This window comes from Phocoena phocoena, chromosome 7 (genome assembly GCF_963924675.1).
Source record: "Phocoena phocoena chromosome 7, mPhoPho1.1, whole genome shotgun sequence".
In the NCBI taxonomy this organism is placed as follows: domain Eukaryota; kingdom Metazoa; phylum Chordata; class Mammalia; order Artiodactyla; family Phocoenidae; genus Phocoena; species Phocoena phocoena.
In genome coordinates, this window is record NC_089225.1 from 81,186,305 (window position 1) to 81,211,845 (window position 25,541).

Genomic DNA, 25,541 nt, shown 5'->3' on the forward strand with positions numbered 1-25,541 from the left:
GTTTGGTGGTGCCGAATTCTCTTAGCTTTTGCTTGTGTGTAAAGCTTTAAACTCCTCTGTCAAATCTGAACGAGAGCCTTGCTGGTTAGAGTATTCTTGGTTGTAGGTTCTTCCCTTTCATCACTTTAAATACATTGTGCCACTCCCTTCTGGCCTGCAATTTCTGCTGCAGTTTCTGCTGAAAAATCAGCTGATAACCATATGGGGATTCCCTTGTATATTATTTGTTGCTTTTCCCTTGTTGCTTTTAATATTTTACCTTTGTCTTTATTTTTTGTCAGTTTGATTAATAGTGTCTTGGTGTGTTCCTTCTTGGGTTTATCCTGTATGGAACTCTTACCCACTTCCTGGATTTGGGTGACTGTTTCCTTCCTCAGGTTAGAGAAGTTTTCAGGTAATACCTCTTCAAATATTTTCTCAGGCCCTTTTTCTCTCTCTTCTCCTTCTGGGAACCCTCTAATGCAAATATTAGTGTGCTTGATGTTGTCCCAGAACTGTTGTCTTAAACTGTCCTCATTTCTTTTTATTCTTTTTTCTTTCTTCTGTTTGGCAGCAGTGATTTCCACTACTCTGTCTTCCAGCTCACTGATCTGTTCTTCTGCCTCATTTAGTGTACTATTGATTAATTTTAGTGTATTTTCCTTTCAGTTATTGTATTCTTCAACTCTGTTTGGTTGTTCTTTATATTTTCTAATTCTTTGTTAAAAACTTCTAATTTCTCGCTCTGTGCATCCATTCTCCTCCCAAGTTCTTTAATCATCTTTACGATCATTACTCTGAACTCTATTTTGGTTAGATTGCCTATCTCCATGTCACTTAGTTCTTATTCCGGGGTTTTATCTTGTTCCTTCGTCTGAAATATATTCCTTTGTGTAAATTGCTATTTGTACTTTTATGTATGTGGTAGGTTGGTTATGTTTCTCAACCTTGGAGAAGTGGCCCTCTGTAGGGGATGTCCTATGTGTTCCAGCAGTGAACTCCTCTCTCGTCACCCAAAGGCCAGGGGCCAGCTGGTCCCCGGGCAGTGTCCAGCCTGAGTTTGTGGACTCCGTCTGCAGGCTGCAGGACTGTAGTTTTCTTGCTCCTAGTGTATGCCTCCTGGTGGGTGAGGCTTGTCTAGAGACTTGTGCAGGTTTCCTGCTGGGCGGGGTTGGTGACTGCTCCCTGGTGGATGGGGCTGGGTCTTGGTCCTCCAGTGGGCAGGGTCATGTCTCAGGGCATATGTAGAGGCAGTTTTGGGTTTAGGAAGTCTTTAGGCAGCCTGTCTGCTGATGGGTGGGGCTGTGTTTGTTGTTTAGCCTGAGGCCTCACAGCACTGGAGCCTGCAGGCTGTTGGCTGGGGCAGGTCTTGGTGCCAAAATGTCTGTCTCCAGGAGAACTCATGCAAATGAATGCCCCCTGATATATCGACCACCAGTGTCTATATCCCCATGGTGGTCCACAGCTGCTCCCTGCCTCCCCAGAAGACCTCTAAGACCAGCAGGTAGGTCTGGCTCAGGCTCCTCTCATATTACTGCTTTTGCCCTTGTTCTCAGTGCATGTGAGATTTTGTGTGCACCCTTTAAGAGGGCAGTCTCTATTCCCCCTAATCCTGTGGAACTCCTGCAATCAAGCCCCACTGGCCTTCAAAGCCAAATGCTCTGGGAGCTCCTCTCCCTGGTGCTAAACCCCTGGGCTGGGGGTCCTAACATGGGGCTCAGAACTCTCCTGTGGGAGAACCTCTGTAATATAATTATCTCCAGTTTGTGGGTCACCTACCTGGAGGGTATGGGGTTTGATTATATCTAGAGTCCGCCTCTCCTACCAGTCTCATTGTGGTTCCATCTTTATGTCTTTAGCTGTAGAGGGTCTTTTCTGGTAGGTTTTAATTTTTTCTTTTAATTAATTAATTAATTAGCTGTGCCAGGTCTTAGTTGCAGCATACAGGTTCTGCGCTGAGGCATGTGGGATCTTTAATTGTGGGATTCAGGATCTTTTAGTTGCAGCATGCAGGCTCTTAGTTGCAGCATGTGGGATCTAGTTCCCTGACCAGGGATCAAACCTGGGTCCCCTGCGTTGGGAGTGTGGAGTCTTAACCACTGGACCACAAGAGAAGTCCCCAGTCTTCTTCAACGATGGTTATTCTGCAGATTGTTGTGACTTTGGTGTGCTCATGAGAGGAGGTGAACTTCGGGCCCTTCTATTCTGCCATCTTAGTTGCTCTCTCTCAACTGTGTCTTTTAAATGGTGTATTTAGACCATTTATCATTTACTAAATTTCCATATCAGTTATCAATGACATGTTGGGACTTAAGTCTGCCATTTTGTTATTTATTCTCTGTTTGTTTCCTCTATTTCTCATTCCTTATTTTCTTTCCTTACCTTCCTGTGGGTTGTTTGAAAATTTTTTAGGATTCCACATTGGTTTATAGTTTTTCAGTACATTGTTTTGGGGTTTTTTTGGTTTGTTTATTTATTTATTTATGGCTGTGTTGGGTCTTCGTTGCCATGCGCAGCCTTTCTCTAGCTGCAGTGAGCAGGGGCTACTCTTCGTTGCGGTGCGCGGGCTTCTCATTGAGGTGGCTTCTCTTGTTGCAGAGCATGGGCTCTAAGTGCACAGGCTTCAGTAGTTGTGGCGCACGGGCTTAGTTGCTTTGTGGCATGTGGGATCTTCCCGGACCAGGGATCAAACCTGTGTCCCCTGCATTGGCAGGCAGATTCTTTTTTTCTTTTTTTTAACATCTTTATTGGAGTATAATTGCTTTACAATGGTGTGTTAGTTTCTGCTTTATAACAAAGTGAATCAGTTATACATATACATATGTTCCCATATCTCTTCCCTCTTGTGTGTCTCCCTCCCTGCCACCCTCCCTATCTCACCCCTCTAGGTGGTCACAAAGCACCGAGCTGATCTCCCTGTGCTATGTGTCTGCTTCCCACTAGCTATCTATTTTACGTTTGGTAGTGTATATATGTCCATGCCACTCTCTCACTTTGTCACAGCATACCCTTCCCCCTCCCCATATCTTCAAGTCCATTCCCTAGTAGGTCTGTGTCTTTATTCCTGTCTTATCCCTAGGTTCTTCATGACCTTTTTTTTCATCTTAGATTCCATATATATGTGTTAGCATATGTTATTTTTTTTTCTCTTTCTGACTTACTTCACTCTGTATGACAGACTCTAGGTCCATTCACCTCACTACAAATAACTCAATTTCATTTCTTTTTATGACTAATATTCCATAAGGTTGTACCCTACTTCTAAAAAGCTGTACCTTTTTCGATTAACATTTAAAAATACATTACAATTTATAGTTTTTTAGGTAATTTTTAAAGTTGAACTAAGATTCTTTTTCTGGACAACCAGCTATCACCAGACTCATTAGGCTTGTCACCTCTACTTATAAATCTTCTCATTATTTTGCCACATAGATGAGTTTGTTCTAATAAACTGTTCATAAATAGCTTGTCTGGTTTCAAGGTATTTAAGTTATTTTTGTTAAATGTTTACTAGTTAAATCATTATGCAAATGGTAAAAGGGGTAAGCTTTGCTTTTTACTACTTTTAATGCTTCTTTCATCATTCCTTTACGGTACTTTCTCTATAACGCCAAAAGATTTTAAAATTTCTATTTCCTATACTTTAACTATTAGGTTAATGGTTTATTTGATTTGCTTGTGGTAATTTAAATTGTGGGAGGTTTGGGTTACAGTTAGTTCAAAGTATTCATAAATTATGAAATCTCCTGGGTGGTAAACTAGGTGCTTTATTTAAGCTATGCTTAGATTTGTCCAAGCACACTTTCCAGTATGCTTACCTTGTTATGAATTGTCTCCTCTCATATGATTAGTATTTGTTAATAGATTATAGAGGATTATTTTAATACTTGAGAAAGGTGATGGGCGGTGTGTGTGTGCTTCATAGCCTTATTCAATTAAGCACTCTATTCTTTTTTTTTCCCGTACGCGGGCCTCTCACTGTTATGGCCTCTCCCGTTGCGGAGCACAGGCTCCGGACGCGCAGGCTGAGCGGCCATGGCTCACGGGGCCAGCCGCTCCACGGCATGTGGGATCTTCCCGGATCGGGGCACGAACCCGTGTCCCCTGCATCGGCAGGCGGACTCAACCACTGCGCCACCAGGGAAGCCCCACTCTATTCTTAATTTACTACTAAATCCTCCTTTTTTTAAAAAAAGTATTTATTTATTTATTTATTTTGCCTGTGCCAGATCTTAACTGCAGCATGCGGGATCGTTAGTTGTGGCATGAGGGATCTTTTAGTTGCAGCATGCGGGCTCTTAGGTGCGGCACGCAGACTTCTTAGTTGCGGCATGCGTGTGCGATCTAGTTCCCCAACCAGGGATCGAACCCGGGACCTCTGCATTGGGAGCATGGAGTCTTACCCACTGGACCACCAGGGAAGTCCCCTCCTTTGGTTTTTAGTTTCATAAAAACTTTTGTGTAATAAGAAATATATTCTTGGGACTTCCCTGGTGGCCCAGTGGTTAAGACTCTATGCTGCCAATGCAGGGGCTGCGGGTTCGATCTCTGGCCAGAGAACTAAGATCCCACATGCTGTGCAGCGTGGCCAAAAGATTTTTTTTAAAAAATGGAAAAAAAAAGAAATATATTCTTGAGATAGAAAATGTAGCCCATTTCTACTCACTCCATAAGTTACACCTTGACCTAATGTTTTTATGTATAATTATTATGCTTACTGTTGTTCCTTTTTAGGGTTTGCTGAAGATGGTAGTATATAGATGAATTAGCAAGGGTTGGTGAGGTTTATTGATTATAGAACAGGTTCCTCTAGAGGGATATGAAACACTGCCAACTTCTTTGAGTTTTAAGCTGCTGCTAGTAGTACTCTGGTGAATAATTTTGTCATTGTAATTATTTGAGTTTAGGGCTAAGCATAGTGGGGTATCTAATCCCAGTTTGAGTCTTAGCTGTCATGTAATCAGGAAATATTAAAGTCACTGGTAGTTTATTTTTATTTTAGCTATGGCTTTTTATGGCTTAGTTAGAATTCAACTTTTTGAAAACTTATTCTGTCACATGCTTTATGCAGGTTTTCTATGAATTTAGGTTTATCAAATGACTGCGGTGGCTGGCACGAAATTTTCCAACCTTGGATAATATAACTTAGTCAAAGTTGCGTTTATGGCTTAATTTTTATCACTGCTGTTTCCTGTGCAGGTGTGGTTGAGCAAGGCATTATGAGCTACTATTGTAGTGTGCTTGATTCCTGCTCCTTTTAATCTTTATGATTTACAGGGCATTCTAACTGGGGTGTGGATGCTTGCATGTGTAATTTTATTAAAAGCTAACAGAAAGGCTAGGACCAAACCTATGTGTTTATGGAGTTAGTAAACTCACCTAGGTATTTTCAGTGCCTTGCTTTAAGTCTTAACTGCATGAACAGGCTGAGTTTGTATGCATGATTATGTGGTAATGTGTACATGATTAATTTGTGTATTTTATATTAGATTTAGTGTTGAATTTTAAAATTTAATTTTAATAAAAGTGGCTGATAAATCTAGGGAGATGTCTGTCTATATAAGTGGTATATATCTATGTAATTTATTGGTATGATTAGGGTTTATTTTACTTGAGTATTGAAATGTCTGTGTTTTGTTGGATAGATTAATTAAATTCTATGTATTTGTATGTTTCTTACCTTGTTTTGGGGGTTTGGTAGGGCATTATAGGCATATGGAGCATAGGGCTTAGTGGGGGGTAAGGGGATTTGTTAAGCAGGGCGTTTACCTATTTAATAAATGTGTACGTGTATGTGCGTGTAATTATGTACATGTACATGCACATGTACGTGTGTGTAATTTCCTTATGTCCTGTAACCATTGACTGAATAACACCTTATGGTTGATAATGCTGGTTAATAATATTCAATTAAGTCCAGTTACAATTTATTTCACTTTGTTAAGTCCTCAGATGGCCATAGCCGAGTCACAGCATCCCTTAAAAATTAAAAAATACCAAATACATGAACCACAGTTATGTGTGAGCATGGGCTGATTAGTCATTAGCCCACTGAGATGTCTTATTTAAGGGGTAAGGGTGGGCAATTTTAGGTGAGATGGTCCTAAAGTAAAAACCAGATGTCTGATAAAGTTCATTAATAGAAACCCCTACAAGTCATGGACCCTGAGCTAGAAGAGAGACACATGCTAAGTGGGTTGATGGTTTCACGTGGCTTGCTGATTAAGCTTGTGATCTATTGGATATGATATGCATGTTGACTGGAATTGATTTGACTTAATGTACTATGTACTATTAATACCATTATGTTCTATGTAATATCAATAATATAATGTACATGCTTATAAGCATGGGGCAGATAATTAATGCACAATTACACATATATTATATATATAATATATATGTACTTATATACGTGGATATATACCATATGCATGAAATACATTAGCTATTTATGGGAGGGGAAAATGTTATTTTAATACTGACATGGTACTTTAAGATTGTGGAAATGTCCCATAACAATTATCAGGGAATAGTTTAAGTAGAGTTTCAGCTTTGGGTGCTGATGGTGGAGCTTGAGCTTTTTCCTGGAGTCCTAGGGAGATATATTATTCTCCTTTTCTGGTTTACAAGACCAGGGTAATAAATATACTACAAAGACTCTTCATATTAGGAGATTACTTTCAATAATGCTAGCTACTGGTATTAGCACTAGAATTAAAAAGAAGTATAAGATGGATGCTAGTTGTCCGGTAATAATGAAGTGGTGTTCTATGGGTTGTACTCCAATTCATGTTAATGTTAGTAGATCTGCTACTAATACTCAGAATAGGCACTGGCTAAGAGGTCAGACTGTTATACTTCATTGTTTGGATGTGTGGAATATTGGAATGAATGCTAGAATTAAAATTGAGACGATTAGGGCTAGTACACCTCCTAGTTTGTTGGGAATTGATCGTAGGATGCATATGCGAATAGGAAATATCATTCTAGCTTAATATGGGGTGGTGTGTTGAGAGGATTTGCTGGAATATTGTTGTCTGGATCTCCTAGCAGGTCGGGTGAGAATAATTCTAGTATTAGTAATGCTAGGATTAGTTGTAAAGTGCCTAAAATATCTTTGACTGTATAATATGGATGAAACGGAATTTTATCTATGTCAGATAGATTCCTGTGGGGTTATTAGAGCCTGTTTCGTGAAAAAATAGAAGATGGATGGCTGCTAGGGCTGCGATAATAAATGGAAGAATAAAATGGAAGGTGAAAAATTGTGTGAGGGTTGCTTCATCTACTGAAAATCCACCTCAGATTCATTCAACTAGGTTTGTTCCCATTTAACCTCCAGCTAATAGTGAAGGGACTGGTGCCAGAATTCAAGTCTTCTGACTCAAAATCTTGTACTCTTTCTATAACAGTATGATGCCTGGTAGATTTATGCCACTCTTTTTCTAAATAAATTTTAGGCCAGTAATCAGATGGGATTTTTGTGCTATTTTTAGATGAATGAGCCTGGAAAAAGTAGTTTGAATAGCAAAACATTAAAATTTCCAGGACATTTTAATGGCTTATTGGGACAACTGGATTGAATTAGAATCAGTAATGTCCTGGACAATTGGGATTTCTGTCTTTAAAGTGACTAAACCCTTCTGCGTGTAGTCCAAGACATTCTTATATCAAATTCTACTCCCTACAAAACAGTATTAGCATGGGGTTCCAGTGTCTTGGATTAAGGAGTCAGTCATTAAAAATTATGAGGAAAAGTACTGACAATTCTTTAAGGGCTTAGAATCTTCTCCCCTGTGTCAGCATGGTTCATACCTACTGAGTGCAAAATATGAAGTAGACCAAGTTCTCCTTTCTCTTCTTGCCTTTCATCTCAGTGTTTCTTTCTTGCCCGATCCTCATCCCAAGCCACACAACCCTTGTTCCATTTGTGCAATACTGCTATTAGCCTGGCATGGCATTTAGACAGCTGAATCTTGAACAACTGAAAATTCTCACAGTGTAAAAAAAGGAATCCAGTACAGTTAATTTCAAGTATTAATGGAAAATTGGGATGAGGAGAATGGCTTCTGTAAAACTGTTCATGTCCCAACAGCTGGGCAAAGATAGTTTATGCTTCCCTGGTGCTATTGTGAGTTGCCCATTAAACAACAGCCATTTTGGGAGACGCAGAAGAATTAAATACTATAACCTGCTGAAGTTAATGTTATATTTATATTGCTTTATAATAATTTATAATAAACTATGATAAATAATATAAATAAAATTTACAAATTCACAATAAAGTATATGCTTTCTTGATGACAGAATATTCAGTAAAAATTAATTCAAAACAATGTAAAATGTTAACAATGGTTTTTAAAGGATATATCAATCTACTTACTGATTTTCCTTTTCTATTTGTATTTTTCTGTCCATAGGCCTTATCTTGCATTAACTCATCTGAAAAAGAATGAAAAAATGATATAATTAAGTTAGCACTTGTGGCATTTGACAAGCATGTTCTTCAGACATGTCTCGAATGACTATGTAGCACAGCAGTTAAGGGCACAGGCTCTGGAGCCAGACTGCCTAGACTCAAATAGTCTCTGCAACAACTAACTATCTAAATTTGGACAAGTTATCTTGCCTCTCTCTGTCTCAGTTTTGTCATCTGTCAAAGGGTAAAGATCCTCTCTCATAGGATTGTGTGATTTAAAGGGCTAAAGCATCTAATACTGTGTCTGGGACATAATAAGCACAAATGAATGGAAGTTTTGCTGTTATTGTTACCATCGTTACTACTCCCTCTATTCTGACCCCTGACACACTGCACCCTTGGGTCTGTCATCTAGTAACTCTGACTACTAATTTGAATAGCATTGTTAAAATACATAAAGTTATTAAAGTTAAATGTCATCATGCACCATACTTTATGTACATCAAAGATTGTCTTGTAGTCAGATTATAGTCAATGTATTGAATACTTCTACTTTTCTGGCTCAATGCCAGTTCAAAAAATGAAGTAAAAACAAAAAAAAAATATCACCATTGCACTCTAGGTGGTTCTGAATGTTTTTGTAGCTGTTAAAAGATTAGGCACCTTATCAGAGCTATGCTTGACTGCATGTTTAAAAGATTGCTTTTACTAATCCTTCTTGGAGCCTCATTTTAGCCTATCCTCTAGCAGTCATTTGGGTAATCTTCCATCATTCATTTGCTATACATACCCAACTCTGTAAAGCTGTGTGGACAGACAATCTACATTCTAGATACATTTCATGAATAATTCTATATTTCCTTAATTCAATTCATGACCCTAGAGAGGATTCTTATGTAATAAACTTAAAGAATTTATAAAAGTATGGAGTGGAACGACCATATTCTTCAATGAATTGTGGTGCTAGGCTAAAAATATGTGCATATATATCAGGAGTCAGAGGGTATCTATGAAAGTAGCTCCAAAGGAACTGGGCTAGGCATATGCCTCTAATTTGCTTAAAGGTAATGATAATTCAAGGAATTTAGCAAGAGTGCTGAACCTTACTAAATAAACTTTAATATACTGCAGTTTATCTTATATAATGTATCTATAGAAGAATTAGGTTAATTATATAAGACTGGTCTACATAAATAAACTGAAGGGTGTAATGCAAAGTATAATAAAATCATTTAAAATATATATTTAGGAATCTTGAATCGTTTTTAAAAGGCTCTGTTCAGATATAAATTTAGGAAAATAGCCTTCTAGAGAAATAGGAGACCAAACAGTCTTAAAACCATCTTTCTCATTTTAAAAATGAGAAAAAAATCCAGAAAAGTTATGACCTGCCCAAGAGCAAATAGGAGTGAACAATAAGAAAATAAGCCCTGTTTTCCTCCCTAAGCATTTACTTTTTAAAAGATACACCATAGATGTTCTTTCCAATTCTGTATTTGATTTGCCACTGCTTATAAAGGCTCTTTACTCTTCAGAGGAGATTGGACCACTGGCTTGTTTCACAGACTTCTTTTACAGAATTGTCAAACTACTCAGCCTTTCCATGCCTCAGTTGCCTCATCTATAAAATTAGTATAATAGTGTCAACCTAACAGGGTTGTATTTATGAAGATTAAATAAATTAATGTATGTGAAATGTCTACAAAGTTATGAAAATTATAAGGCAATATAAGGAAACTGCAAGGGAGTACTGAAATATTTATTCTTAGTATCTAGTTCCATTCTTTAATTTTTAAAATGGGAAAATTGAGGCTTTTATAAGACAAGTGGTTGCCTAAGGTCCAGAGATAATTAGTGGCAAGGCAGGGGTGAGATCCGGTTTACCCCCTCAACAATATTTTCTATTATTTGATACACTATTTCCCCTTTTCAAGCAATAGTCAGAAATAATAAAATAAGGAGCTTGCTTGCTGTTCTAGCAGATTTACTCCAAAAGTTCTTTTATGATTAGAAGACTCCAAAGGATATTAGAATGAAAGTTTTGGAGGCATCATATTATTGGTACTCTCTTATTACTCATGAATGTTATTCCAAATGGTCACTTTCTCTTCTAAAATAAATAATAATTTAGGTGTACTTTAAATTTTTCCTGACATTTAAAGTATTCCTGGAACTGACATCCTTTGTTCTAAAATAGCTTCCTGTACCCCAACATATATTCTTAGAACTGTTATTATTGTGTAGAACAGATATATAAATACATATCCATATGTATGCATATGGATAAAAACAAACACATATATGGCTAAAACATTAATTTGTAATAATTTTCATTTCATGACATTCAACTATTCAAGATAAGTCAAATTTCCCTTTTGGGGACTTTATTCTAAAAATACACTTCTCAGTTACAATTTCATCTGATATTTTCCCTGTTATGTCTTTTTTTTTTAATATATTTTTTCATCTTCTATTTCCCCATAAGTTCCTAATTGGAGAACACTCTCTACTACTCAAGGATGCTTTCATGTTACAAAGAAACGTGCCTGCTTTTTCATCCTCCCTGTCAAGTGTTTTATTCTTATTTTCTCTTCATTTTAATTAGATTACTACAGTCTCCTCTGGATGGATATTCAGTTACTACACAGTCATAACTGTCCCAATTATTGAATATTAAAACATTTCTGTACTAATTTGTAAAAAGTTGCTGCCTCAAGATATCCAAGTATCCATCTTAGATTCATTGCCCTGGCTATCTTGATTCCCTTAGGAATCTCCCATTTCCTTCAACCCCAACATGACACAGCAGGGGACTTCCAGAACTCTGATCCAGCAGCATTGTCTGATCTGGTTGTTCCATGCTCATGCTGTACTAGTTGTTATCTTGATTATCTTTGGGTTTACTGATATATCAAATGTGTCTCCATAACAATATCACAGAACAATTCCTTGAATTAGAAAAACTTCACTAGATAGATCTATAGATAGCCAGAATGTTTGTAAACACAGATAAATGTATTAAATGGCTTAGTAATATTATATAATAATGCATGTAAAATAAATATTACCTAGGATCTTAAGGCCATCAATATTACCTAGGATCTTGCTTTGCTTGATTTCCCACTAATATTGTAATTCCATAGGTTTTTCATGCCAGTAATCATAAACATCATAGTGTAATTTATATTTTGAAGGAAAGTCTTGATAGTAATTGTTTTACATGAGTTTATGTTCTCAATTTGAGAACATATATTTGAATATTTGAATATTTCAATATTTGAAAATTACAACCATATATACAAATAATAACTTACCTACACCATTAGGGATATTTAAATATTCATTCACTGTGCTACAGGAACAATGTGAACTCTGAAATAAATATAGACCAGAAAAAGTGAATAGAAAAAAATAATTAAATATCAATATAATTTTTAAACTTAGCATTATTGATAGCTATAAATAATAATAAAATGAGATCTAATGTTACCATTTGGATTTATCTTATATAAGGAAAATAATTCATTTCTACTATAACCAGTACACCTGCAGGTGGTGAGATAACTTGCATGGCTGAAACATTGTAGTAGTAGGTTGTTGGGGTAGGAAATGGCAAGCATCAAAAAAGTACATGATACTACTTTGTATATTATTGATCTCTTCTTACTCCCCTAAGCCCCAGGGAACAAAAATAGTAACTTAAAATGTAAAATAAAAATAATATTAACATAAAAGAAAGCATATATCAAAGGAGAATGGAGAAGTGATATGATGGAAAATGGTAGAGTAGGGTGCTCACAGAATTGGTCCCTTCACTGAAACAAATATAAATGTCAAAGGCTCACAGATCAACTATTTCAAACTCCATAATCTAATACAAAACTTATAGCAACCAGGGACTGGTTAATGCAAAAAGGGGCAGCTAAATTTTGGTGTTTTAAGAAATCTGTAAGGTCATTAGCTGGCCACTGAGATAACGGAAGAGAGACTTCAGTGACTGACCACAAATGGCAAAGAATTTACAGTCTTTGCAAAACAATAGTTTGGATAGGTCACTAAAGAAACATGTGACCACAGCCCTCAAAAATCAACAACAGTACCCTAGAGATGGAGAAGAATTTCCAGAGTTATATGATAATATTTAAAATGCCCAATTTCCAACAAAAAATCACAAGACATACAAAGATATAGGAAATATGGCCCATTCATAGGAAAAAACTTGACAGAAATGGCCTGTGAGGAAGCCCAGATATTGAACTTAATAGACAAGGATTTTAAAATGACTTTCTTAAATATGCTCTTAGAGCAAAAGGAAACCATGGGCAAACAACTAAAGGAAATCAAGAAACCAATATATAAACAAAATGTAAATAAAGAGGTAGAAATTATAAAATGGAACCAAATAGAAATTCTGGATCAGAAAGTACAATAACTGAAATGAAAAACTCTTAAGAAGTTCAACAGCATATCGAGCAGATAGAAGAAAGAATCACTGAATTGAAGATAGGAAATTAAAATTATCCAGCCTGAAAAGCAGGAAGAAAAAAAAGAATGAAAAAAATGAACAGAGCCTAAAGGACCCTGGGGACAACAATCAAGTGTACCAACATACACATTATGGGAGTCAAAGGAGAAAAGAAATGGCCAGAAAGAATATTTGAAGAAATAATGGCCAGACACTTCCCAAAGTTAGTAAAGGACATGAATCTACACATCCAAAAAGCTCAACACACTTCAAGGAGGATAAACTCAAAGATATATACACCAAGACATAATAAAACTCCTAAAAGACAAAGAGAGAACTTGAAAGCAGCAAGAAAAAACGTGACTCATCACATATAAAAATTCTTCAGTAAGATTAACAGCCAATTTCTCGTCACAAACCATGTAAGTTAGTAGACAGTGGAAAGAAAAAGACTGTCAACCAAGAATTATATAACAAGCAAAACCATCCTTCAAAAATGAAGAAGAATTAAGACATTCCTGGATCAACAAAAGTTAGAGGTGTCTGTCACTATTATTTTTGTTTTACAAGAAATGATAAGGGAGTCTCTCAGGATGGAAGAAAACATACTAGACAGTAACTCAAGCCCATATTAACAAAGAACTCCAGAAAAGGTAACTATGTAGGTAAATATAAAAGCGATTATTATAATATTTTTGGTTTGTAACTTCTAAAATTTCCTACATGCTTAAAAACTTTTTATTTATTTTGCATTGAAATATAATTGACATAAAACATTGTATTAGTTTTAAGTATACATAATGATTTTATATATGTATATATTATAGAATGATTACACAATAAGCTTAGTTTACATCCATCACCACACATTTATAATTTTTTTCTTATGATGAGAACATTTAAGATTTATTCTCTGCAACTTTCAAGTATACAACATAGTATTGTTAACCACCCTATACATCACAAACCAAGGACTTATTTATCTTATAACCAGAAAGTTTGTACCTTTCAACAACCTTCACCCATTTCATCCACCCCCAAAATGCACCTCTGGCAACCACCAATCTGTTCTCTGTACAAATGAGTTTAGTTTTTTTGTTTTAGGTTTCACATATAAGTGAAATCATAAAGCATTTGTCTTTCTCTGACTTATTTCACTTAGTATAATGCTGTCAAGGTCCATCCATGTTGTCTCAAATGGCAGGCTTTTCTTCTTTTTTACAGCTGATTAATACTCATTGTGTATCTTTACCACATTCCCTTTATCCATTCATCCACTGATGGACACTTAGGTTGCTTCCATATCTTGCCTATTGTGAATAATGTTGCAGTGAACATGGGAAGGCAAATATCTCTTTGAGATCCTGGTTTCAATTCCTTTGAATATATATCAGGAGTGGGATTGCTGGATCATCTGGTAGTTCTATATTTAATTTTTTGAGGAACCTCCATACTGTTTTCCAATGTGGCTGCACCAATTTACATTCCCACCAAGTGTACAAGGGTTCCCTTTTCTCCACATCCTCACCAACACTTGTCACTTGTTTATCTTTTTTTTTTTTTTTTAATAAATGCCATCCTTACAAGTGTGAGGTGAAATCTCATTGTTGTTTTGATTTGTAGTTCCCTGGTGATTGGTGATGTTCAGCACCTTTTTTTTTTGGTCATTTGCATGCCTTCTTTGGAGAAATGTCTGTTCAGTTCCTTTGCCTGTTGTTTAATTGGGTTATGTGGGTTTTCTTGCTATTGAGGTGTAGTAGTTTCTTATATATTTTGGATATTAACCCTTCATTAGATATATAATTTGTAAATATTTTTGCACATGCTATGGGTTGCCTTTTCATTTTGTTGACTGTTAGTTACAGTAAGCAAAACTGTATATCACTTGTATAAAACAGACATATAAACCAATGGAACAGAATAGAAAATGGAACAGAACACAGAGTCCAGAAATAAACCCACACATATATGGTCAACTGATCTTTGAAAACCATGCCAAGAATCCACACTGGGGAAAGAATAATCTTTTTAATAAATGGTGTTGGAACAACTGGATATCCACATGCAAAAAAATGAAATTTGACCTTTATCTCATACCATACACAAAAATCAACCTAAAATGGATTAAAGACATAAGACCTGTTGCTTCTAGAACCCCAAAATATGTTGGGCTTATTTTAATGTCGTAGGTGCCAAGAGTTTCAAAACTGTTTCTTGATAGTGTCAAGAATGGAGCAGCAAAGCCTGACACCTGATAGCAGGGAAAGGAGACAGGTTTAAGGGTTTTATGGTGGTTAAATGTTGGGACTGAGAGCTCCCATATGGAAGAAGATGTTTGTATGGCACCAAAAGAGGGCACACTTAGGACTTCTTATCAGCTTGCCGAAATGAGCCAGAAAGGAGCTGTCAGCAGTCAAACATCAATAATTAGAGTGAGGCTCTAATTTTCTGCATACAGGTCTTTTGTCTCCTTAGGTAGGTTTATTCCTAGATATTTTATTCTTTTTGTTGCAATGGTAAATGAGAGTGTTTTCTTGATTTCACTTTCAGATTTTTCATCATTAGTGTATAGGAATGCAAGAGATTTCTGTGCATTGATTTTGTATCCTGCAACTTTACCAAATTCATTGATTAGCTCGAGTCATTTTCTGGTGGCATCTTCGGGATTCTCTATGTATAGTATCATGTCATCTGCAAACAGTGACAGTTTTACTTCTTTTCCAATTTGTATTCCTTTTATTTCTTTTTCTTCTTTGATTGCCATGGCTAGGACTTCCAAAACTATGTTGAACAATAGTGGTGAGAGTGGACATCCTTGTCTTGTTCCTGATCTTAGAGGAAATGCTTTCAGTTTCTCACCATCGAGAATGATGTTTGCTGTGGATTTGTCATATATGGCCTCTATTATGTTGAGGTAGGTTCCCTCTATGCCCACTTTCTGGAGAGTTTTTATCATAAATGGGTGTTGAATTTTGTCAAAAGCTTTTTATGCATCTATTGAGATGATAATATGTTTTTTTCTTCTTCAGTTTGTTAATATGGTGTATCACATTGATTGATTTGCATATATTGAAGAATCCTTGCATTCCTGGGATAAACCCCACTTGATCATGGTGTGTGATCCTTTTAATGTGCTGTTGGATTCTGTTTGCTAGTATTTTGTTGAGGATTTTTTCATCTATGTTCATCAGTGATACTGGCCTGGAGTTTTCTTTTTTTGTGACATATTTGTCTGGCTTTGGTATCATGGTGATGGTGGCCTCGTAGAATGAGTTTGGGAGTGTTCCTCCCTCTGCTATATTTTGGAAGAGTTTGAGAAGGATTGGTGTTAGCTCATCTCTAAATGTTTGATAGAATTATTAGCCCTTTTTAAAGTGGCTTTTGCAAACTGTTTTCAGACTGCAAATGAGCCAGAAAGCCAAAGACACGACCAAGAACATTTTCAAGCACTACAATAGAGTAACTGAAGTCGTCTGACTGGACTGAAAGTAACACGATAAACTGAAAAATTGTCAACCGATTACCCTCAAAAGGAGCCCAAAGTCCAGTGTTAGAAGCAGGTGGGATTCCTGCAATGAAGCTCTCTCACTGCAAGGTAAATGGGTCAACTCTTGAGGAGTCAAATCTGGCATGCAGCGGCAGCCTCTGCATCAGAAACTTTACCAAAGTTGACATCTTTACTTTATGCCCAGCTATGATGGTGGATGTGTTGTCATGTCCGGTACAATGATAAATCCAAACAGCAATGGGGGCAATCTGTGGAGGAGAGGCTCAATGAGCAGCTTGATTACAGTCAGTCTCACGGAGCACATGCCCTTACTCTGTACATCTACATAACTGACCTAGATGGGTCTTTTAGTAGCAGCAATTTGGTTCTATAGTTTGCAGCCCCAAAGAGGGGTGTCTTTAACCTGCCAGTTTGTAGTTTTTCAAATGGCAAGCCAAGTAGCTAGACCATTGGAAATAGCTCCAGAGTAAGCAAGATGTAACAAGGTCTTAAAGTGGAGTATTGACCAGAGTTCCGTCCAGCTGAGTGGAATAACCACATCCATTTTTGATTCTGCATGGCTGACCTTTAGGCTGAATAGCCACAGTAGCCCAATGTTCAGCTTATCTGAACCATGAGTGAAGCTGGCCCAGGTATTCAGGAGCACATCTGTGAATCCAGGGCTCCACTGAGTCAGTGGCTTTGCTTCAGGTGGCAGAATGAAGGATAAGCTGCCACTTTTTCATACAAAACCAAAATGATGCTAGGACCAGGTCAGATGCACTCCTGAACACACTACTACCATTTGACCAGAAAAGCCTGCTGCTTTAGGCCTTACTTGAAGCATGTTGATTTGCAAGTTAGGTGACATAAAGCGCTAAGTAGAATGCCCAAAGTGATGTACATATCGTCTCCCATTCCCAAAGAGTTCAAAAATATGTTGGGCCTCCTTTTAGGTGGTGTGTGGCCAAAGAGACAGCACTTTTTCTTTGACTGCCAAAGGAACTGAGCACTGTGAATCTGTCCACATAGTCTCAAGAAAATTTACTTGGCAAGCAGGCCCCTGAATTTGTCAGGGTTTATCGGCCACCTCTGTTGGTAGAGGTGTGATATCACCACAGTCAGGGCCTCTGAAACTGAGGTTTTTGACTTGCTAACCAACAGGACATCATCTGTATCTTTAGACATGAGAGGGTGGAGGCACTTATTTAAATCCTGATCTACCCACGTGTGGCAAATGGCAAGGACTTATCTACACATGGTGGTGCCTTGAATGGGAGAATTCCCTCTTGACCCTTTATGAATATTTACAGTATAGGCATGCAACACATCAATTTCAATATACAGTGGGCAGTGAGAGATATAACAACAGTACACGGACTCAGCAGAGAAGGCCCTACCCATAAGGTTACTTTAACATAACTTTTCTCCACACTGCAAGTTTTGCCCAAACCCTATCAGTTGATTTCAGATTAACCTACATGTTAGGAGCTACAACAGCTACACTAGCCATCAGGAGATTATTATTTCCAGACTGGGATCATAGGGGAACAAGGGTGTGAGGGAGGTTAGCCTTTGGCGGACAGCTGGAGCAGCAGGGAGGCCCCTTATCTCAGGGCTGGAACCCCTCCCCACTTGTGCACCTCCTTGCTTCCAGAGTGCCTCTGGGCTCAGGAGCTCCTTTCCTTCTGGCACATTCTACTACAGCTCCACACTAGAGTCTCTGGGGCCTATATCCAACAGAGCTGTACAGCTATGTACCCTTCACCTCCCAGGAAAGTTCCCCCAGGATACAGGGCCTTTTCCTGAAAGCAGATGAGGTCATCCCTTTCTTCCCCACCCCCACCTCCATCCCCAGAGGGGAGTGAGCAACAAATAAAGCTCACTGGCTGTTTTTCTTTAAATCCTGTCTCTCACCACTCAGCCTCTGAACAGTTATTTACAGGTACGATAAGTGGAAGACGCCTACTGCTCGCCCCTTCCCCACCATCACCACCACTTGGGTGAGAGCACTTGCTACTAAAATCCAGGAAATCGCACAATCCTTAACCCAGCCTGTAGGGGCCCTTTTTCCTTCCTCTTCCAGAAAGCCTTGTCTCTTGTCAGTATCCCATTCTCATTGCCAAAACTATCAAGAACGGTACAGGTCCTAGGATTTTACCTACTTACAAGCTATGAAGCTCTCCTGCTACAGTTTCATGAATGCTAGCAGAAGACTCCTGAGTCAGAAACAAAGGACTTGATTATTTACAGCAAAAGCCCCATTGAGCCAAGGATTTTCTTCAGGGGCAGAGGGAGGAATAAGGTCTTCCCAAAGGTGTAATTGCCACATTTTCATGAAAGGCTGAGATACTGCTGGGCCAGGCTGTCTGTGTTCTTGAATATACCATTTCCATTTGACAAGCGAGGCTTACTGGGCCCTTTCCACCTTGTTAGTTGCGGGGTCCAACTTGACCCATCCTAAAATAAGAATAATAAGCCGAAGAGTCACGGAGTTCATACAAGTAAGGTGTTCACTTTTGACAAAAGCTCAGTAACTCCTGGTACTAGGTAATCAAGGTAATAACTGCTTTTCAAAAGGGGTAAACCTGGTACCTGTGCCAAAGGAGAAGAAGTCCAAAACCCTAAGAGAGGTCTTCAGGCAGAGGCTCTAAATCAGCACAGAGATTTGTAGCTCAAAGGAGTCATTAGGACTGTAGGGGGACTTCCCTGGTGGTGCAGTGGTTAAGAATCCACCTGCCAATGCAGGGGACACAGGTTTGAGGCCTGGTCTGGGAAGATCCCACATGCTGCGGAGCAACTAAGTCCATCCGCCAACAACTACTGAGCTAGCATACCACAACTACTGAAGCCCACGTGCCTAGGGCCCGTGCTCCACAACAAAGAGAAGCCACTGCAATGAGAAGCCCGCGCACCGCATCGAAGAGTAGCCCCCACTAGCTACAACTAGAGGAAGCCCGCGCACAGCAATAAAGACCCAACACAGCCAAAAATAAATAAATAAATAAATACATTTATTTTTTAAAAAAAGGATTGTAGGGGCCCAAAGATAGTGTATCACAGCTTGCTGGATAGCTTCTAACTCAGCTTGTGGCTTGGGCCCCACTGAAAAGATGCTGATTTGTAGGTTAGACGAGATAAAGAACCATGTAGAATGCCCAAGTGAGGCACGTACTGCCCCTCATACAAGCAAGGTGCTGGGCCTTCTTTTACAGTGTTGGCAGGAGGGGGTGGGGCAGAGAGACAACAGTTTCTGTTTTTGCTTTTTTTTGACTGCCAGAGGACTGACATTATTAATCTTTCCAAATAGGCTTAATAAACTTCACCTGGTAAGTAGTCCCCCGAATTTTGTCAGGGTTTACTAGCCCTTCTGCTGGTGGAATGTGATAATACCATTTTCAAGGCTGTTGAGATTAAGGCTTTAGACTTGCTAACCAATAGGATATCATCCATATAGAGAAAGCTGTGGAAATCTGAATGTAGAAGCACTCATGCTAAATCCTGACCCACCCACTGCTGGCTAATGGCGGGTGAGTAGTTACCTCTGGGAGAGTACTAAAAACATACGCAAACTGATCTTGGTCCTCAGGTGTCAGTGGTACAGCGAAGGTGGTGTTGGCCACATCCAGGATAGCATACCAAACGCCATCAGTCTGGGCAGTGGATTCAGTTACAGTCACAATATCTGGAATGGCTTGGATATGGAAGCAACAACTGGATTCAGTTGGTGATAATCCACTGTAAGTCTCCAACTCCATTAGCAAATCTCACTAGCCACACAGGGATGCTGTACTGAGATAACACATCTCTTATTTTCCCAGCTGCCTTTAAGTTCTTAATGGAGGCTGTGATTTCCCTCTGTCCTCCTAGGATTCTATAATTTTTCTGTTAGACCATCTGGGAGGGCACAGGGAGACAAGTTGGGTAGTGATTTATAATTCCCACCAGCACCTCTCTAAATATAGCTCTTCCAATCCCTCTGGCACTTATGGGGTGGACACGAACAAGTATATAACACAATGATTCCTACTACACATTCAGATGTAGAAACAACAGTACATTCAACTGACCAAAAGAGCGCTATCCACAAGGTCATGTTAGTTCCCTTCCCCATTGTGAACCCTGCCTAAATTCTATAAGCTGAATCCAAGTGACTTTTCCTCCTATAGGTTCAGACAAGTTAGAGACTTGGGCACCCGCAACCAACAGAGCCATAAAAGTTTGGGGTCCTTCCCTCCCTGAAATGCTCCAGTGAACTTGGATGGCTATTTAGGGCCTTCTTTCCCCTTTAGTGATGGGAAGACCTTGGCTCCACCTCTAATCATGTTTCGTCTTAAAAGAGCTGAGATTAAGACAAGGGGAAAGGGAGGTGTCATGCAGTGCAGAAGGAGAAAGCAACTCCATGCCATTTAACAAGACTTCACATTTACATTTAATTTTGGGTGGTGTAGCAGCAATTCATGGCTCGACCAAATGAACTTCTAATGTTACTGGTCTTTTCCAACACTCTATATCAGGCAGCACAGTCTTCATAGCTGACACCATCTGTTTCATCTTTGGGAATTCCTTGACTCAGCAGCCATCACCACACTGCTTTCTAGATAGGGTCTTGAGGTTTGTGTGTCCTCAGGTGACTTCAACTTGGTTTGCACAGCAGCACAACAGTGACCTACTTTGTGGAGTCCACATCAATCCAGGGCATGTGCTGTCCTATTAACCATGATGACATCTCATAATTTCTTGCCTGATTCCAACATACGGGCTAAAGGAGTTTTCCAGGACACCAGAGCTGACTGCAAGAATTTATATTTCTTTGGGTCAGTTTCTAATTTCCTAGTGGATCATGTCCATTAACATTGTGTACCTAATTCAGGGCACTAAGAGCCTGAATACTAGTTAATGCCTATGTATGGTTTCCTACAAGAGTTCATCTATTTCAGGGAAGTCTCCCCAGGAGGGCCAAAACTACCTTATAGCAGCCAGAACCCCCTACAAAAAACTCTGAAATCTTCTTGTTGTTTTGAAATGGATGTAAGATTGTCACTATATACTGCAGGAGTAGTTGGCCATAAGATGGCCCAGCTGTTGCCACCTTTCCTTTACAGGTACTACACAGTCTGTACCTTCATCTCCCAAACAAACCAGCCAAAGTTCTAATGATTCACTCGGTTTCTGCTCATAGCAGTCATGAATTCCCATCCTGTCATCTTTAATGGAGGTATGCATCTCTGTAACTGTTGTCAGAGAGTAGAATCTTATGGCTACCCAGGACAGATCTTAGCAGTAATTGTTAAAATGGAACAGACTGAGGTGGATTATCAGACTGGCAAGGAAGTCTCCCCACCTGGAGGATAATTAACAACAACCAGGGCACTGTTCAGGCAGCTGTTTTTGAACCTACTTCCTCACACCTGGCTTGCAACTGCCTCTCCAACTGTCCCTCATTAACAGGCAATAAAGTGGAAGGCTATTTATTGCCTGATTTGCCATACAACTAAGTGTGTTCACTACCATTGTCCATGGGTTTCCCCGAAATCCAACTGATCACATGACAACATCCTTATCTATCATCCTTCAGAAAGCCATGTCCGTCAGTATCCCATCTTATCACCAAAGTTGTCAAGAACTTACCCTACTTGTAAGCTACCAAGTTAGCTTGCCACAGTTTCATGGATGCTGATAGTAGACCTCAAAGGATAGCTTATTACTCAGAGCAATTGCAGTAACCAGAGTTTAAGCATTTTTGCATCTGTTCCTCAAGCCCTAATACCCACAAGGTGATGTGAAGAGGGCCGCACCTGCACAGGCAATGGATTACATTTCAGGACAGGAACCCTGTGCCTCTTACAAGATGTGCAGAAATGCAAGAGAAGTATGGAGAACTGTCCCCCAACAAAAGGGAAAGATTTATGGAATGATGTTCATTACATATTAACTATTAACGCTAGTAATTTCCAAATGGCAGAATTATACGCTCTTTCCTCTTGCATTTTTTGGGGAATTGCTTGAATTTTTATAAGCATGCATCATTTTCAGCTCTGTATTTTAAGAAGTGCATTATGAACATTCAGGTCAAGATGATAATTTGAGTTTTTACAAAGTCCCTGTAAAATGAGCAGAGATACAAAAATAGAAGAAAATCTGTATGCATACTAAAAAACTGGGAAGATTACTAATTAGACTTAAGGCAGGAATTAGAATTCCTCTAAAATGGTTCAACTAAAGAGGCTTTAATATAAATGAAAGTTTGTGTGTATGAATAGGGAACCAATAAAGGATATTGAGGGCAACAGTGAGAAGATGTTATTCCAGCCAGAGCCCAGTGATATGATAGCTGGAGTCATGGAGGTTGGGAGCACCCAGTAGTAGCTGTAGATATGAAGGAAAATCCATTGCCAGAATGACAGCACCAAAGTAGGAAGAGAGTAGGACAGAAAACCCCCAATTTTTCTTTCCCCTCTTGCTCTCCAGTATCCTGGCAGTGCTTGTCATTTGCTGGACCTAACTGGAAGTCAGCTAGAGAGAGAGGCTGGTGAGGCAGCACATAGGGTCATCCTCTTCAGGCAAAACAAAACAACAACAAAAATAACAAGACAGAGAAAGGTGGAGAATAGATTAGGGTGGGGAGGAGATAGAAAATAATAAGCACAGGTACTGCCCACAGTCCAAAACTATTTCTGTAAGATACAGTCAAGATGAAATCAGATTGAAGGGTTGACCAAGCAACCTGGAATTTACTAAATTCAAGTAAAAGCCTGACTTGAAAGAAAGTGAACAGAATCCTGCCCCCCTCAATGGAAACACACATTTCCTCAAATTCATAGCATCTGCAATTAGTCTAGGGTACCAGCTAAGTTAAGGTTCAGTGATGTGCTCTTGCATGTACTGCTTCAGGTTGTATATATTTTTTCCTATTCCTCACAGGCAACTGAAGGCCTACTGCGATGTTAAAATTATTGGAAATATAATATGACTCCTTTCCCTTTTTCTGGCACCAAATGACTTAAATGAACAATCTCTGATAAAGTCCATCTCAGATACCAAAGCAAAACAGACCTTCCAGAGAAAAGTGTGAACAAAGGGAAAAATGATTAGAAATTTTAAATTATCTATTTCAAAAGAAGGTCTATTTTCATCAATTGGAAAAGTTTCCCCTTACTCCTATTTTTAATCTCTGTTTTATAGTCTCAGTTTCAAGAACTTATTACATCTGTGAAAAGAAAACATATAGATTAGAAAAACTTACCAGTGAAAAATTATTGAATTAAAAATTATAGTGGATAAAATAATTGTAAGGTGCATTTCACTTGCATGACTTGGGTCGACTCGAAGTGCAGAGTTAGCAGAGACAATGAGTTTGGAAGATCATGGCATGTTTTCCACTAGTCTACCAATCATTATTTAAGGATTTAAATTTCATAAATGGAATTCATGGCATAGTAAAGGCAATTACATTCAAATGGATGGGACTTGCTGGCAAGATGGAGGAGTAGAAAGATGTTAGCTCACCCCTTCTTAGGAACACCGAAATCACAACTAACTGCTGAACAACCATCAACAACAACAAAAAAAAGAATGCTGGAACCTATAAAAAAAAATACCCTACACCCACAGACAAAGAAGAAGCCACAACAAGACGGTAGGAGGGGTGCCATCATGACAAAATCAAATCCCATACCTGCTGGGTGGCCAACCCACAACTGGAAAATAATTATATCGCAGAAGTTCTCCCACAGGAGTGAAAGTTTTGAGACCCATGTCAGGCTCCTGAGCCTGTGGGTCTGGCAACGGGGGCTGCGGGGAGCCACCAGAGAATCTTTGAAGGTCAAAGATTTGAAGGTCAGTGGGGTTTGATTGCAGGAATTCTACAGGAATGGGGGAAACAAACTCCACTCTTGCAGATGCACACAAGGTCTAGTGCACCACCAGGATCCAGAGGAAAAAAGCAGTGACCTCATAAGATACTGGGCCAGACCTACCTGCTAGTATTGAAGGGCTACCCACGGAGGCTGGTGGGGCAGCTGTGGCTCACTGCAGGAAAGAAGACACTGGCAGCTGCAGTTTTGGCAAGTACTCATTGGCGTGAGCTCTCCTGGAGTCCACCATACCCCCCACCCCCGTGAAAACCTAGCCACACGCAACAGCCTGTAGGCTCCAGTGCTGGTATGCCTCAGGCCAAACAACAAACAGCATGGGAACACAGCCCCACCCATCAGCAGACAGGCTGCTTAAATCTTCCTGAGCGTGGCCCTGCCCACCAGAGGAACAAGAAAGAAGAACAAAGGCCAAAGATAGTAGAAGAAAAGAAATAATCATAAAGATGAGAGCATAAATAAATGAAATAGAGATGAAGAAAATAATAGAAAAGATCAATGAAACTAAAAGCTGGTTCTTTGAAAAGATAAACAAAATTGATAAATCTTTAGCCACACTCATCAAGGAAAAAAGGGAGAGGGCTCAATTCAATAAAATTAGAAATGAAAAGGAGAAGTTACAATCAACACCACAGAAATATGAAGGATCATAAGAGACTACTATAAGCACCTATATGCCAATAAAATAGACAACCTGGAAGAAATGGACAAATTCTTAGAAATGTACAGTCTCCCAAGACTGAACCAGGAAGAAATAGAAAATATGAATAGACCAATCACAAGTACTGAAATTGAAACTGAAATTTTAAAACTCCTAAAAAACAAAAGTTCAGGACCAGATGGCTTCACAGGCAAATTCTATCAAACATTTAGAAAAGAGATAACACCTATCCTTCTGAAACTATTCCAAAAAAATTGCAGAGGAAGGAACACTCCCAACCTCATTCTATGAGGTCACCATCACCTGATATCAAAACCAGACAAAGATACCCCAAAAACAGAAAATTACAAGCCAATATCACTGATTAACATAGATGCAAAAATCCTCAACAAAATACTAGCAATCCAAATCCAACAATACATTAAAAGGATCATACACCATGATCAAGTGGGATTTATCCCAGGATGCAAGGATTTTTCAATATCCACAAATCAATCAGTGTGATACACCCCACCAACAGATTGAAGGAAAAATCCATATGATCATCTCAATAGATGCAGAAAAAGCTGTTGACAAAATACAACAACCATTTATGATAAAAAACTCTCCAGAAAGTGGGCATATACCCACTTTCTGGGTATATGCCAGATGAA

The 25,541-nt window shown here is 38.8% G+C and overlaps 1 protein-coding gene across 1 annotated transcript in view; it reads right to left on the reverse strand.

Moving 5' to 3' along the window:
* The window catches only part of LOC136125416 (cation channel sperm-associated targeting subunit tau-like), a 44,884-nt gene extending 24,773 nt beyond the window's left edge, over nucleotides 1–20,111 (reverse strand). The window contains 3 exon segments of the mRNA XM_065880168.1: nucleotides 8,366–8,424; nucleotides 11,716–11,773; nucleotides 19,896–20,111. Coding sequence (XP_065736240.1) covers nucleotides 8,366–8,424; nucleotides 11,716–11,773; nucleotides 19,896–20,111 — 333 coding nt within the window.
* Between the last annotated feature and the right edge of the window lie 5,430 nt (nucleotides 20,112–25,541).